Below are 15431 nucleotides of genomic sequence, written 5' to 3' on the forward strand. Positions count from 1 at the left end.
AGCTATGAGAATCATTCTGGTGCTGGATCTGTAGAGTTTGTTGATCACCGCAGGTATGAGGGGGATTGGTGGAAAAGCACAGAGAAATATCCCTGACCAGTCGATCAACAGGGCATTCCCTTGAGATCCCGGACAGTAGAACCTGGACGTGAAGTCTGGGCATTTACTGTTTACCTCGTCTGCGAAGAGATCCAATTGAGGCCGACCCCATTGAGTGAAGATGTCTTCGACGACTTCGTCGTGCAGGACCCAATCGTGGGCGTCCTCAAGGTGTCTGCTCAGGAAGTCCGCCTCCACATTTTGTTGACCTGGTAGGTGAACCGCTGTAAGCGACATTCCTCTCGCTAGGAGCCAATGCCAGATTGTCTGAGACTCCCCAGATAGGGGTAGGGATCTTGTTCCCCCTTGTCTGTTCAAATAATAAATTGTGGTCGTATTGTCCGTTTGTACTAGGAGAGATTTCCCCTGAATCGATGGAGCAAAAGACTTGAGAGCCAGATGGACTGCCCTGAGCTCCAGCAGGTTGATGTGGTACTCTCTTTCGTTGTCGGACCACAGGCCCTGAGCTTGAAGGGAACCTAGATGAGCTCCCCATCCCCGAAGAGACGCATCCGTTACCAGAGTGTCGGATGGGATTACCTGGTGAAACTGAGCCCCTACTGACAGGTGAGGTCTGTGCATCCACCATTGCAACGACTGTCGTGCTCCTATCGGAAGTCGCACTCTGTCCTCCCAGCGGCCTGTGCTCTGGTTCCAGTTGTTTTCCAGCGCCTCTTGGAGAGGCCTCATATGTAGCCTGGCATTCGGGACAATGAAAATGCACGAGGCCATGGAGCCCAGTAGAGATGTCACCTGACGGGCCGTAGATGCGTCAGACTTCAGCAGGTCTTGACACTTTCTCTTTATTGATAATAGTCGTTCCTCCGAAGGATACACTCTTTCGAGCTCTGTATCCAGTACTGCTCCCAGGTAGTGGTCATTTTGCTATCAAGGTGGACTTTTGGTAGTTGACTTGTAGACCTAGAGACCTGAAAACACTGAGCACAATGTCCCGATGGCTTCTCGCCTGTTCCGGAGAGGAGGCTTTCAGTAGCCAGTCGTCTAGGTATGGGTAAATGAAGATTTGTTGCTTCCGTAGATGTGCCGCTACCACTGCTACGCATTTTGAGAAAACACGAGGGGCAGATTTCAGGCCGAATGGTAGCACCTTGAACTGATAGTGCTGTGAGGCTATCCGGAAGCGTAGGAATTTCCGATGCTTGGGAATGATCGGGATGTGAAAATACGCATCCTGCAGGTCGATGGAGCACATCCAGTCTCCCCGATGTAGCTGAGGGAAAATCTGGTGAAGAGCCAGCATCCTGAACTTTTACTTTTTTATGTACTTTTTCAGTAGTCGTAAGTCCAGAATCAGTCTGAAAACTCCCTTTCGACCTTTTTTCGCTACCAGAAAATAACAGGAGTATACCCCCTTCCCTCTGTGCGCAACTGGAACTTTTTCTATTGCTTTTTTCCGTAAAAGGGCGTGAGCCTCTTTGCGCAATAGGCTCATGTGAGACGGATTGCATTTGGTTGGTGGCAAGTGAGAAGGAGGTTGTCAGAAAAGAAGAGAGTACCCATTCTCGGCACCCATTTGTCTTTTGTTATACCACGCCACTCGGGAATGAACTCTGTGATACTTCCCCCCACCGGAGTGGTGCACGGTGTTAAGGGAAGCGAGTCCTCATTGTTTTGCTGGAGTTTTGGGTGTGGACTGCTGTGGTCTACTTGACCCTTGGTCCCAAGTGGCCTTACGGGATTGAAAAAGTGGGCGTCCTTGCCTCTGCTGTGGCCTCTGGACCCAAAGAGGGGTTTGAACCCTCTGCTGAAAAGGGCGCCTGTCGTAAGGCCTATACCTTCGCCTGAAGTCCTTTTTTCTCTTCAGGCCTACTGCTCTCATGTTATCCAATTCCGTCTTCATGCACGCCATCTCCTCGTCTGTATGGGTACCAAACAGCGAGTTCCCGCTGAACGGAAGATTTAGGATACGCTGTTGCGCTTCCTGCTTCAATCCTGTCAGTCTCAACCAGGAAGACCTTCTTGCACAAACCCCATGTGCGTAACCATGTGCAGCTAAGTCTGCCCCATCTGCTGCTGCGCTGATGACCTGATTGGAGACCAGACATCCCTCTTGAAGGATCTCCTGGAAATCCTGCCTGTCCTCCCTAGGCAATTTGTCTGCGAACCTGTTCAGAGAGTCCCAGAGTGAACGGTCATATCTGCCTAGGAGTGCAGGAGACCTTCATCATGGAAGCCGCCGTGCCACACATTTTCCTCCCCAGAGAGTCTAGATGTCTGCTCTCCTTGTCAGGTGGAACCGTGGAGGATGATGCTACTGAGTGCGTTTTCGGGCTGCGGCCAATATGACTGAGTCCGGCGACGGATCCGTTCTGAGAAACAAAGGATCTTGTTCAGGCGCTTTATATTTCTTCAAGATCCTAGCAGGAGCTGATCTGAGGGTGGCTGGTGCTAAAAAGGTGTCCATGGTTGGTTGTAACAGACCAGGCACTAGCGGCAGCAGCTTTTTTGAAACCACCCTATGTTGCAGGGTTTCAAAAATGACAGATGAGGAGGTTGAAGGCTCTGGAACCTCTATGTTTAGTTTTTGTGCTCCCCTGAGAAGCACCTCGTTAAAGGTTGTGATGTCATCCACCGGGGAGACTCTAGCTGGTGGAGAATCCGTTAAGGTGGGGGAGTATTGTCTGACAGAGGACCCAGACGATGACCAAGAGGGAGACCTTCTGTGATGGCGTGACCGTGACCTAGATCGTCTCTGGGAGCGTGACCTGCTCCGAGATGCTGTAGCAGAGCGCCCAGGCCTCGTGGTCGACTGGTGAGAAGCAGAACGAGCCTGTCCTGCCCGCGCTATTGGTGATGGTGTTCTCGGGAGAGAGGCAGAAGGAGAGTACACCCTCGAATACTGCGAATCTGGGGAGGCAGTCGGTCTATTAAGGCTCTCCAACCACCTCGGTGACAAGTTGATGGGCGAGACATGCCAAGACGATGCAGCTCTCGACCGAGATGAACCATTTCTTATGGAGACCACCGGAGATGTTGGAGTGGTCTTATCTGCCGGCGGAAGCCGATGCTCTGCTCCCTGTAAGACAGGTAAAACCTGTGTTGACGTCGACAGCTGTAACGACGTCAAAGGGAGTGCCGCAGGTTGCCCTGGCCTCGATGTCGAGTGCCTCGACGTTGACCGGCGATCCCTTGACCGCGGCCTGCTCGCCGTCGTGTGCCTCGCCATCGAGTGGTGGACCGACGACGGCGGCTGTCCTCGCTCTCGCTGCTGAGGCGATTTAGACGTCGCCTTCCTTGACGTCGAGTGGTGCGAGGCCTTCAGCGGCGAATGGGCACGCCGGTGATGGCTCGACGTCGATCGGTGGGTTGCCGTCGACGGAGATCTGCCCCTGCGGTGGCCATGTTCTCTCGACTGCGATCTATGACGGTGTGATGGTGGCAGCGATGACGTCGACGGGGAACAAACAGGTATTTTCCTACCTGCTGACGTCGATCTAGCCTGTCTCTCCTGAGACTGGCTTGTTGGCTGTCTGGGAAGCGAAGAGGATGATGTTTTCTGCCTCTCATGAAGACCATGAAGCTTCAGAGTTCTTTTTGACATGTTCTTGCAGTGTTTGCAAGTGTCAGGGCAGTGACACTGAGGCATTTTTCAGTCAGGAAAAAACTTCCAGACTCAGACAATGATGTTAGATGTCGAGTAAAGGTGGAAAAAACGCTGTTCTGAAGTATTTTTCTGAGAAAAACTCAGAAAAACTGAGAGCTCAATGCTCCAGGATCCTCTCAGAAGAAGCCGGAAAAAAGAACTGACCTAACTGTGAACCAACTGTCACCTCTCCTTCACCCCTGAGGCATGGTGGGATACTGGCGGTGCTCAGGGTCTTAAAGGCACGGTGCCAGAATTGTTATGGTTCTCCTGTGTTAACCTGCATGCAGCCTATTGGCTAAGAATGCTCCATTGTTTTTCAATGTAGTTTTTTCTTCATTTTCTCTAATGTTATTGCTGCTTATTTCCCTAGGCCCAGTTATGGGGCTTTGGTAAATATTATTTCTCTTATTGTAATTTTGAAAAGGACTATTTAAAAATAAAATGCGGAGGTAATGCACAGTTTAGGGCTATGGGATGCATGGAGGGTACTACATCCGGAGGGCAGGGAGTACACCTGTCATTCTACGATGCATAACACATATAGTCGGCTGGATCGGTTTCTCTTGGGTGGCCTGAACGCCTCACAGATTCTGGACGTTAGTCATCTGGGTAGGTTTCTATCTGATCATACACTTGTGTTGATGCAGCTGCGGTGGAGGCCCGATAATACTGAGCTAACACGCAGTTGGAGGATGCCTGCAGGTTTTTTGGAAGATGCTGGGTGTCGTGATAATGTGGCAGTGGCTGTCAAGGACTATTTGGACCTGAACTGGTCCACTACAGATACTAGAGGTACGGAATGGGAGGCACTGAAGGCGGTTGTGAGAGGGGTTTGCATTGGTATGGCATGTGGGGTGCGTAAACAAATGGAGCAAAAACTTACTTAGTGGGAGGACAAGTTGGCGGATTTGCAGTGTCAGACACCACTTACACTGGAGACTGAGAGATGGTGAACATCTGCTGGGACACATTAAGCAAGGTAATACTTAGAGCAAATAGACAGCGTTTGCATAGGGAGGACGACAAATCAGGCAAATTACTGGCGTGGATCCTAAAACGAGAAGTAGAGAATACCCCCAATATTGTATATTAGGAATGCCAAAGATGAGACGATTACCAAGCGCAAGGATATACTTCAGGTATTAGTGGAGCATCTGCAGCGAGTATCGAGGGCTGGTGCGGTAGTCCCAGATGATGAGTTGGTGGGGTATCTGCAGCCCATGCAGCTTCTGCGCTAGGAACCAGAGTGTAGGGAGGCTCTTGAGAATGCAGTAATAGTGGAGGAAGTGAGCGAGGCGGTGGTGGCAATGATGAAATCTAGGTTGCCGGGGGGTGATGGGTTCCCGACTGAGCTATATCAAGTGTTTCCCCTACTCCTGCAGGAGAATTTATTGGTGGTGTTTGGAGAGGCGAACAGCGTGGCATCCTGCCGGAAACCAGGCGCCAAGGCATTGTCCGTTTGATGCTTAAACCTGGGAGGGATCCTGGGATCCCTCCTCTTACTGCCCGCTTACTATGTTGAATAGTGATGTGAAGATTTTTTGTATAATATTGGCCACTAAGCTTCGAGGAGTGATTCGGAGGTTGGTGCATGATGATCAATGTGGTTTTATTCTGGGGGGTAGCACAACTTACAATTTACGTCGCCTGGCACATTTGCTGCATGAAACTGTGAGTGGGGAAGATGAACTAGCGCTAGTGTCACTGGACTTGAAGAAGGCCTTTGACACAGTGGAATGGGGTTATATCTACTAGCGGTGCTGCGGAGTATGGGGTTTGGCCCACAATTTTGTGCGTGGGTGAAGTTGCTAGATACTGCACCCTTTGCGTGTGTTCGAGTGGGAGGAGAGCTCTCAGAATCGTGGGAGATTGGCAGGGGAACTAGGTAGGGATGTCCGCTTTCTTCGCTTCTCTTTGCCTTGGCTGTGGAGCCATTGGCAATTTGGATCCGAGAGGAGCTGGAACCTTGGGGTATCCGGGTGGGGCAGACCGCACATACTGTCTCTTTAAATGCCGATGATGCGCTGGTGTATCTTCTTGAACCCAGTGTTTCGGTGCCTGCGTTGTTGCAGCTGTTGGAGGCTTTTGGGGCTGTGTCGGGTCTTCATGTGACTAGGAAGAAGTCACTTCTGTTCCCGTTGCGTTCTCGCTGTGGTGCCACCCAGGAGAGGTCACCATTGGTGGGGCTCCGATGGGAGCTTGAAAGCTTTAGATATTTGGGTAACTCACACTGTGGCAGCCCATGAAAAGCATAATGTGGAACGAGTGGTGTCCGGTCTTGAGCGTTCTGTACTGTTTTGGAATAGACTACCTCTCTCTGTAATGGGGAGGGCGGCAGTAACCAAGATGGTATTTTTGCCAAGGTGTCTTTATCTGGTTCAGAACTCACTGTTCCCGCTACCTGCTCGACTCTTTAATTGACTGGACAACTTGCTGATTTTGTTGGTATGGGCTTGGGGGCGTAGCAGGGTGGCACTGTTGATGCTGCAGAAGGGAGCTGGAAGAGGAAGGATTGGCAAGCCCTAACATTAGATATTATTACTATGTGGCGCACCTACAGCATGCTGCAAAGTGGATGACTGAATCGGACAACTGGGAGAAGGCACTGTTTTTAGGATTGTTGGGTGGGAGGATGCTGGCGAATCTACTGATGTCAGGTGGCCAGTCTGAGTCAGACGTACCATATTTGGTTAGAACCACTGCCTGGTTATGGGAGCAAGCAGTCAAGAAAGTTCTCCAATGTGCCCCTTTTGATATAGAATTAAAGATTTGGGACTTAGCCCCCTTCAGGGATATGGATACCTTAATGTCAATGGGAGGCTGGGAGGATGTGAAGTGGTGGGAGATTTATACCCCAATGGAGAGTTTATCTCATTCCCGGAAGCTCAGGATACATTCGGACTGTGCTCAGGTCAGTTCTTGCAATATGCCAAAATGGAGTGTGTGGCTAGGGAGATCTGGTGTGGGTTTCCGCTGGCCCCTCAGGCATCGTTGGTGTTGAATCGACTATTAAATTGGGGTGAGGAGACCCATCTGATCACTCGGTTTTATAAAGCCCTTCGGAAGGATCAACCGGATCCTAAGAGTGTTGTGCGCAGGGCATAGGAGCATGAATTTGGAGAACCTATGGAGGATGCAGATTGGGCAATAGTGTTATTGTTGGTGCGTACGTTGTCCTGTAACAACAGGTTCCAACTATTACACTTCAACTTTGTGCACACAACATACATCACACCTGACCGTCTCAATAAGATTGACCCAGCAAGGGAGGAGAGGGGGGAGTTGTCCTAGATGTGGCCTGCTATATGCTTCTTGTATCCACTTGGCCTGGTCCTGTCAGATGGTGCACCAATACTGGCGTGAGGTAGCTAGTAGAGTAGAGGAGGTAGCAGGATTGGGGCTAGAAGTATCACCTGTGACATGCCTTCTAGGAGTGGTGAGTAGGTCGTGGAGCAGGAATATCCCATACAAACTCACACAATTGGCCTTGGTGTTGGCCAAACGCAGGGTGGCCACTGGTTGGATGAGCACCCGGTGCCCTTCCATCCCTTGCTGGATCCGAGATTTGATGGACCTGGGTGCTGCTGAAGAACAATATATGCGCATGGCACGGAGAGGGGAGGGGACACTTATGGACGTGATTGCATGGGGAACATTACTGGATCGGTTCACTGGTGTGGAAGAGTTAAGTATAGAGGGAAGTACGAATGAGGATGACTGATTAAGTGCTCCTTGTTTTGATTAGAGGAGTGACGACCAACTGCGCTGAGGTTGCATCTACGTGATTCTTAGGATATGTAAGACTTGGCCTCAGGTGGATGCTTCTTGGGTGGGTAGGTGGAGTGTAATTTCTACTGTAGTAGGTGTTATAAATTCTTATTCCAGACTATGTGCCTACTCTGTCCTATAGGAATGTGATAAAAAGGGGAAAAAAATAAGATTCTGTAATCTTTTTCATTGATACGCAGTGCACTGTAATGTTTTTTATGGTTATTTTTTTAAACTCAATAAAAACAGAGTTATAAAACAAAAACAAAAAAACAGAGAGATTATCAAAGTCACCAGAGGGCTAGAAACAGGGAAAGCACGAGGTCAAGATGATTTCCCTTTTCCCATCTACAATGGCCAAAACAAAATTCTTGCCTTTCCAATGAAACTCTTCAAATTTCTCTAAGTGTTCAAATCTGTCCATGCCTCCGCCACACGAGCCATGAAGTTGGCATTTAGTAAAGAAGAGAAGGACTCCTTCCTACCTAAACATTATAGACCAATATCATTCATTAATTCAGAGAGCAAACACTATTGAGAAAATTCCAGCGAGCAGACTGAAAAAGATGCTAACAAATTGAATTCATCTATCACCAATGGACTTTATCTGAGCAAAGTACTCTTGGGAGAATACTTTCACAAGTCACAAAGGGATCAAAATTACCCATCACCACTATAGTACTTAATGCAGAGAAGGCCTTTTACAAGGTGTCATGAGCATTCCTGTATCCAATCCACTGCCAACCAAATTTTACTTTGGGGGCACATTTATTACAAATCACACTAGCCCTATACGATAGACAAGTAGTGAAAAAGAGAGTTAAAGTCTTCCTGGATTCCTCCTATTTAAGACAGGGTAAGGGAGAGGGTGTCCCCCTCTCCCAGCTACTGTTCCTAGTAGCAATAAACGCCTTCTTAACACCTATCAAAGATGAAAGGATAATTAGCAACATTAAATTTGCAAAACAAACAAATTTTGCAATAAATAAAGCTGGTGCGTAAAAACATGATCCTCTTATTCAGGGATGATTTCAAACATCTATCCCTGCAAACTTAGATATTATTAAAGAATATTCATTTGCAGCAGGATATACCCTCAAAGATAAACCTGAAGTAAGACAACTAAATACCATCTGCACAACAAAGCCTGTATTACACTAAATACACATTATTTAACTTTGCACAGGTTGTGACCCTTTACTGGGTACACCGGGATCAGAGCAGGGCTTCATGCACTATTACGGTGAATGCACTGTTGAGAGTGCAGGTTCACACTCAAGTCTGCATTCTGAATGCTGAATTAGTGAAAGGTGGATTGGCTGTTTGAAACGACCACTCTGCCTTTCATTGGAGGTGGCACTGTTACTTGCATTTTTTAAAGAGGGACAAGGGATTCACTCAGTAGGTGGGTGCACAAGTACTGCACTACACCTGCGGGTGGATGTCAGGGAGTGCCTGGAAATCCATCATCATCCCCTTCTGCGGAGATTCACTGGGAGGTGCAGACTGAGTACTGCTACTCATTGCCTCTTTTTGTCTGCCCCTACGCTGTAATACGACAACGGCAGGAAGGTAATGTGTCTCCTTATTTGCATAGGACCACTCACACATGCAAATGAAGGAACATCCCTCATGATCATCAGATGATGCAAAATGTGCACGGTGGCAATCTGTATTATAGAAGGGGGGGTGCCACACGAGTATCTGTGACATACATATAAGAATAATAATTTTAATAGACATTTTGAAAATGTATTTCGAAACAGAATTCTGAAATGATTTGTAGTGCTTTAATGTCATAATTCAGAACTATGTTATGACACAAATGGTATACATCTCAGTGTTTATTTTACAATTCTTCTATTGCAGCATTTGCTTTTGTTATTCAATATAACAATTTTAGAAGATAAAAGAATGAAAGCGTAACATGTTTCAGAAGAATCACTGACATGAATAAACATGCACCGGCAACAATACATTTTTAGCCGAATCTATGTCCTGCAGTATTAATTTGAAAGCATCTGACAATTTGTCATGAGTATTTATCATTTACAGGTCTGCCTTATAAACTGGTTGTAAAATGGTGATGGACAGCTATAGGCTGGGATTGATAAATGAGTGACCCTCATGCTTCGAAAATATAATAAACATTTTTGCAGCATAGATCTTAGATGGAAGTGAGAGCTATTCAATTTCAATATGAAGGCAAGAATATCTGAATCTGCATATGATGAAATACAGATAACATTGTCACTCAAAATCTGTCCTGAACATTAAAAGTAAGTGAATGCATCTAAAAGAACAGTCTAACTTACCATGGTAAATGTCCTGCAAAGAACCACCACCACAAAACTCCATACAGATCCAGAGTTTATCTCGCCTAAAAAAATAAGAGAAAAAATTAGTTAAATGTCTTGCAAAACACCTTAGCATTGTGTATGCAACGAAAATACACATTTACACATAGTAATCACTATTTGACATAATGATGTTTCAAGTTCTTTGGAATAACAAATATCTTGAGATCAAAATTAGACCACAAGAAAGTATAGGCTTCACTATCATATGTAACAGACAAAACCTTTGATTTAATACAGTCTGAATAGTTCTGCATAGCGAGACTAGATACATTTTATTTTGTATGGCTTACAGGATCTAGATGGCAAATGTGAACAATGTAATAAATGCTGATCTATTTGCAGGTGAAAGCCTGCTCCACACATATACCCCTCTCAGGTACATGTTTTATTTAGGGATCTTATAGCTGCCCTATTCCGCTACATGACCTTGCATAGGCTTGCATTTTGTTGCTTAATGGTATTTTTGATAGTATGCCCACTCCTCATCAATTATGAATGGGTGATATTAACTGCACACTAATTTCTAAAACATTGGATGACATCTTAAATAATAACTTCTGGCAGATCACTTTATCAGATGGCATACGTAGTGCTACATGACAAAAGTGGACATGGTAATGTGGATATAATGCCTTTCCAAACCAAGAGTGACACAGAAAGCAAATATGCCACAGATGATCCATCACAGAGGATCACTTCCTCATGCCCTTTTAATTAAAAGAATATACACAATTATTTGAATTTGTATTTATTACGCACAAGTTACACATGAAAGGATTAATTTCTATACAAAGAGAAAGCGCATTCAGTAAGATTATCAATAAGTTTATATAAAACGCAAACCAAAAGCCAAAGATTTTTTAAGACACTGCATAGGGATCAATGTATCTAGGCCATGCCACTGAAAATACTTTAGAGTATTCTCTTTCCTTATTTCTGTCACTTCATCAAAAGGTTCATATAGTATATTACACCGCATACATATATATTTGTTTTAGAAAATGTGCATGCAAGAATGACGTTTGAGGCACATAAACGTTTCCCTTTATCAGTCCTCTGAATGATAATAGTAGTTTAGATTGGGGTTCCAGGATCAAGGGGAAAACATCAAAAAGTGTCTCAAAACAAACATCTATAAAGAAAAAGTTTAAAAAGGTAGTTTCCCAGCTATAACAAATTAAGGTACATAGTACAGGGATGGATGCTTTATATGGAAACGGCTGTTTAATTGTGCACTTAACCCAACATTACATGGGTCCTCAGAGCAATCACTGAGCAAGCTAGAGTAAAAAAACAACCTTCCATTAAAGGAACTGGAAAGCACAGGAGTGCATGGTTCAAATGGTGGACCCACAAGTCTGGTAGGTACAATATTAAGGTTCCATGTAGGAGCTGGATGAACTCTGGGTGGAATAACCCTCTTAAGGCCTTCCATAAATTCCTTGATTACAGGAATTCAAAATAAAGAAACACATTGTCTGCTTTGGAGGTAAGCAGCTATGGCTGCTAAATTAAGCCTAATAAAAACATTTGCGAGATTTGCTTTTTGTAAATGTAGCAAATAACAGACAATGTCTTGTAGTGAGGCCTTAAGTGGATCAATATTTTTAGGTTGACAATATACAAAATGGTTCCATTTAGCAGCATAACACTGTCTAGTTGTAGGTTTGCATGCTTCTTTTAGAACTTCCATACATTCAGAGAGAAGTTGTAAGTAGCCAAACTCTCTGACTTCAGGAGCCATATCCCAAGATTGAGTGTTTTGGGGTTTGGATGTCTGATTTGACCTCTGTTTTGAGTCAAAAGGTCTGATCTGTTTGGAAGTTTGTAATGTGGAACCACAGACAGATCCAACAGCGTTGTATACCAATGCTGACTTGGTAAGAGTTATAAGAATCATTGTGAGAGATGTTTGTTTCAATATCTGTATTAGGAATGGTATGAGCGGGAGACGTGGAAAAGTGTACGCAAATATCCCTGACCAATTCATCCATAGAGCATTGCCCTCGGACTGAGGGTATGGGTATCTGGACCAAAGTTTTGGCATTTTGAGTTTTCAGAGGTGGTGAAGAGATCTATCTCTGGAGTTCCCCATACCTAAAAGTATTTTTGAAGTACTTGTGGGTGAATTTCCCATTTGTGGACTTGTTGCTGCATCCTGCTTAATAGGTCTGCTAACTGATTGTCCATTCTTGTGAATCACCCACTTCCAAATTGTCTGAGCTAGAAGGGACAAATGAGATAAGTGTGCCCCCCCCCCCCGTTTTTGCAGATAATACACTGTCATATTGTCAGTGCGTACTAACACTACCTTGTGTGAGATTTGTGTAAGTAATGCTTTGAGTGCTAGGAAGACTGCTAGCAATTCCAAATAACTGATGTGATAAGTCTGTTGAATAGGATTCCATTTCCCTTGTATGGTGAGATGGTTGAGGTGAGCTCCCCAACCTGTCTGTGATGCATCTGTTGTGAGGGTGATCTGAGGTACAGGGCCTTGAAAGGGCCGCCCTTTTTGAAAGGTTGGTGGGATTCCACCATTGCAGACAGCGATGAGTCGGGCAGTCCAACAACACTACATCCTGAAGATGACCCTGCAACTGCGAGCACTGTTGAGAAAGGCACTGTTCCAGTGGACGCATGTGTAGTTTTGCATGGGAAACTATGTCTATAAGGAAGCCATCATCCCTAACAGTTGCATCACTAGCTTCACTGTGTAAGTATGATTCTTTTGTAATTGAGAGATGAGATTTTGAAAAGCCTGAACCCTTATTGGGTTTGGATATGCTAATGCTGACTGAGTGTTCAGAATTGCTCCCAGATAAGGCTGTATTTGTGATGGTTGAAGATGGGATATGAGGTAATTTATAGTGAACCCCAAATCGTGTAGAGGATTTACAGTGTACTGAGTGTGTTGCTGGCCAATTTGAATGGTATTGGCCTTTATGAGCCAATCGTCTAGATATGGACATATATGTGTTGTCTTCTGAGAAATGCTGCATTTTGTAAATACCCTTGGAGCTGTTGTTACCCCCCTAAGGTAATACCTTGAAATGGTAGTGCTTTCCTACAATGACAAATCTTAGATATTTGTGGTGTGCCGGATGTATGGGAATATGGAAATAAGCATTGTTGAGATCCAATGCTGTCATGTAATCCCCTTGCTGTAATAGAGGAATAACATCTTGCAGAGTGACCATATGGAAATGCTGAGGGTATGTAGAGATTGAGGACGGGAGATCTTAAATTTTTCTCAATGAACCATTCTTTTTGGGTACTAGGTAGTAAACTGAATATACTCCTGACCCATGTTGGGATGTAGGTACTGGTGCTATAGGCACTTTGAGAAGAAGGGACTGTACTCCCTCTTTTAACAGTGAGATGGTCATGAGAGAGTTTGTGGTAATGAGGAGGAATGTTTGGTGGAGTGGAAATGAGTTCTAGACAATAGCCATGTTGGATAACTGATAGAACCCACTGATCTGTGATAATTATGTACCATTGTGGATAAAAATGTACCAGTCTTCGTCCCACAGGAGATGTATTCGTTGTGGGGATCTGTAAAAAGTCACTGTTATGTTGAGCTGGAGGAACATCTGGAGGCAGATGTTTTACCCGTTCCTTTATTGTTTTAGCCTCTGTATGAACCTCTAAATGAACCTCTGTTGTAGAAGTGTGACCCCTGTTTTTGTTGAAGTGGATGGCTCTGTGTTTGATGGTTTGACACCACCTCTAAATTGGGGCCTAATAAAAGTGCCTCTAGTGGATGTGGTATATAGTGCACCGACTACAGCTGTTTCTGAGTCTTTAAGCTTTTCTATGGAAGTATCCAGCTCTGGTCAAAATATAATGCTCCTTATTGAAGGGCATGTTTAATTCAGCTTGCTGTATCTCAGGTTTAAAACCTGAACATCTCAATTATGCATGTCTCCTGATTACTGTGCTAGTGTTGACCCCCTTGCCGCTATATCAGCTGCATCAACATCTAATTGCATTGTTCGAAACAGTCCGTCTCTCTGCTATGTTTTGCCCTCTTTTCTGATGTTCCTGTGGACAGTATTTTAATAGCTCTTCCATTTAGTCCCAGTGGGCTTTATCATACCTGTGAGGAGTGCTGGAGAATTTGCAATTTTCCAGTGGTTCGCAGCCTGGGTAGCCACTCTTTAGCCCACTGCGTCTAATTTCTAATCACTTAAGTCGACCCTATGAGGTGATGTTTGTGGAGAGAACTGTGTAGAATATATAGGCGAGGGTGATGGAGTAGAAGGAAGGAAAGGAGAATGTGGGGGTGAAGGTTATCTGTAGCCTTTTGCGTCTCCTTTCCCAAGAGACTTTTTTAGGTGGAGGCTTGGAATTTAAGTTTTCTCTTAATTGTCGCAGGAGGAGAGCCTATGATCCTTCCTGTTCCCTTTTGCATGTGAAGTTTGCGCTGTTTAGCGTCCATGACTTCCAGTATAGGTTCTATGTGAGTTGACTCCTCAGTAACTGTAGAATGTTTACTGAGGTCTGTGTTGGGGTCAGAAGGTTTTGACACCGAATGTTGACCAGAACCTAAAATGTCAGCTCTGAAATTGGTGTTAATTTTGTTGGCTCAGAGGTGGAAATGTCAGATTTTCGGCTCAATACCGAAACAGATGTAGCTGTTTGCTTGGTCAGTGACAAATGCATTTTGGTCTTCTGCATTTTTGGTGCCAAACTCGAAGGTTGGTCGTTAGAATGTATTTTTCAGCTTCGACCATGGCCCAAGGGCAGTAGAGGACCAATGACCAATTCAGGAGTCTTTCTAATTGTCTTTGTTTGGTGTGATGCGGTTGATGTACTCATGTACTGCGCCGGTGGTATGGACTGGCTGTCAAAATCAAAGTCTCCATCCGAGTCAGTCTCTAATGGAGAAGGCTGTGCGTTGTCGTATTTCTTCCTGCGCATGCTCTTTTCTGAAGATGTTGGGTGTGTTGTCTGTTGACTAAGACGCCATCTCTAATCAACGCGCTCTTCGCTCCCGGAGAGTCTTCTTTGATCTAAAAGATCTGCAGGCGTCGCAGGTTTCTTCTGTGTTCCGGAGGCAGGCACAGATTACACACCAAATGCTGATAGGTGGAGGAAAACTTAGAGTGACAACGAGGACAGAACAGAAATGGAGTTTGTTCTATCAGCCTAAAATTCTTTGACTAGAAGGGCATGGACGCTCCTAAGGGTGTTAAATCGACCCCGACGATAGAATTCGGATCAACTATCAAAAGTACAGAATACGCGATTGAAAACTATACCGACGTAAACAGAAAGGTAGAATAAAGTTCAGAAGATACCAAAGCGGCGGAGAGAAAACAATCTAACAAAAGCCTTGATGCCCATGCAGAGTACCACTGAGAAGAAGAATCACTCGATCTCATGATTCAAAAATATTCTTCGAAGAAAAACAACTTGGAACACTCCAAGCCCAACACTAGATGGCAAACTTATGCAAAGCATGTGTATCTACAGCTACACATGCCATTGAACACTATAATTTCACTACAATCCAGGATGAGGAAAACATAGGGATATGGACAAGGAATCCTCAGTAATCCAACTGCTTGAAATATTTGGCAATTTCCAGTCAA

At 45.0% G+C, this 15431-nt stretch overlaps 1 protein-coding gene across 5 annotated transcripts in view; it reads right to left on the minus strand.

Moving 5' to 3' along the window:
• The window catches only part of MAP4K3 (mitogen-activated protein kinase kinase kinase kinase 3), a 960603-nt gene that overhangs the window by 768062 nt on the left and 177110 nt on the right, over nucleotides 1-15431 (minus strand). For all 5 annotated transcript variants that reach the window (XM_069235044.1, XM_069235047.1, XM_069235048.1 and 2 more), the window contains exon 4: nucleotides 9790-9854. In XM_069235044.1, coding sequence (XP_069091145.1) covers nucleotides 9790-9854 — 65 coding nt within the window. The remainder of the gene's footprint in view (nucleotides 1-9789; nucleotides 9855-15431) is intronic.

Source organism: Pleurodeles waltl, chromosome 5 (genome assembly GCF_031143425.1).
Source record: "Pleurodeles waltl isolate 20211129_DDA chromosome 5, aPleWal1.hap1.20221129, whole genome shotgun sequence".
Lineage (NCBI taxonomy): Eukaryota > Metazoa > Chordata > Amphibia > Caudata > Salamandridae > Pleurodeles > Pleurodeles waltl.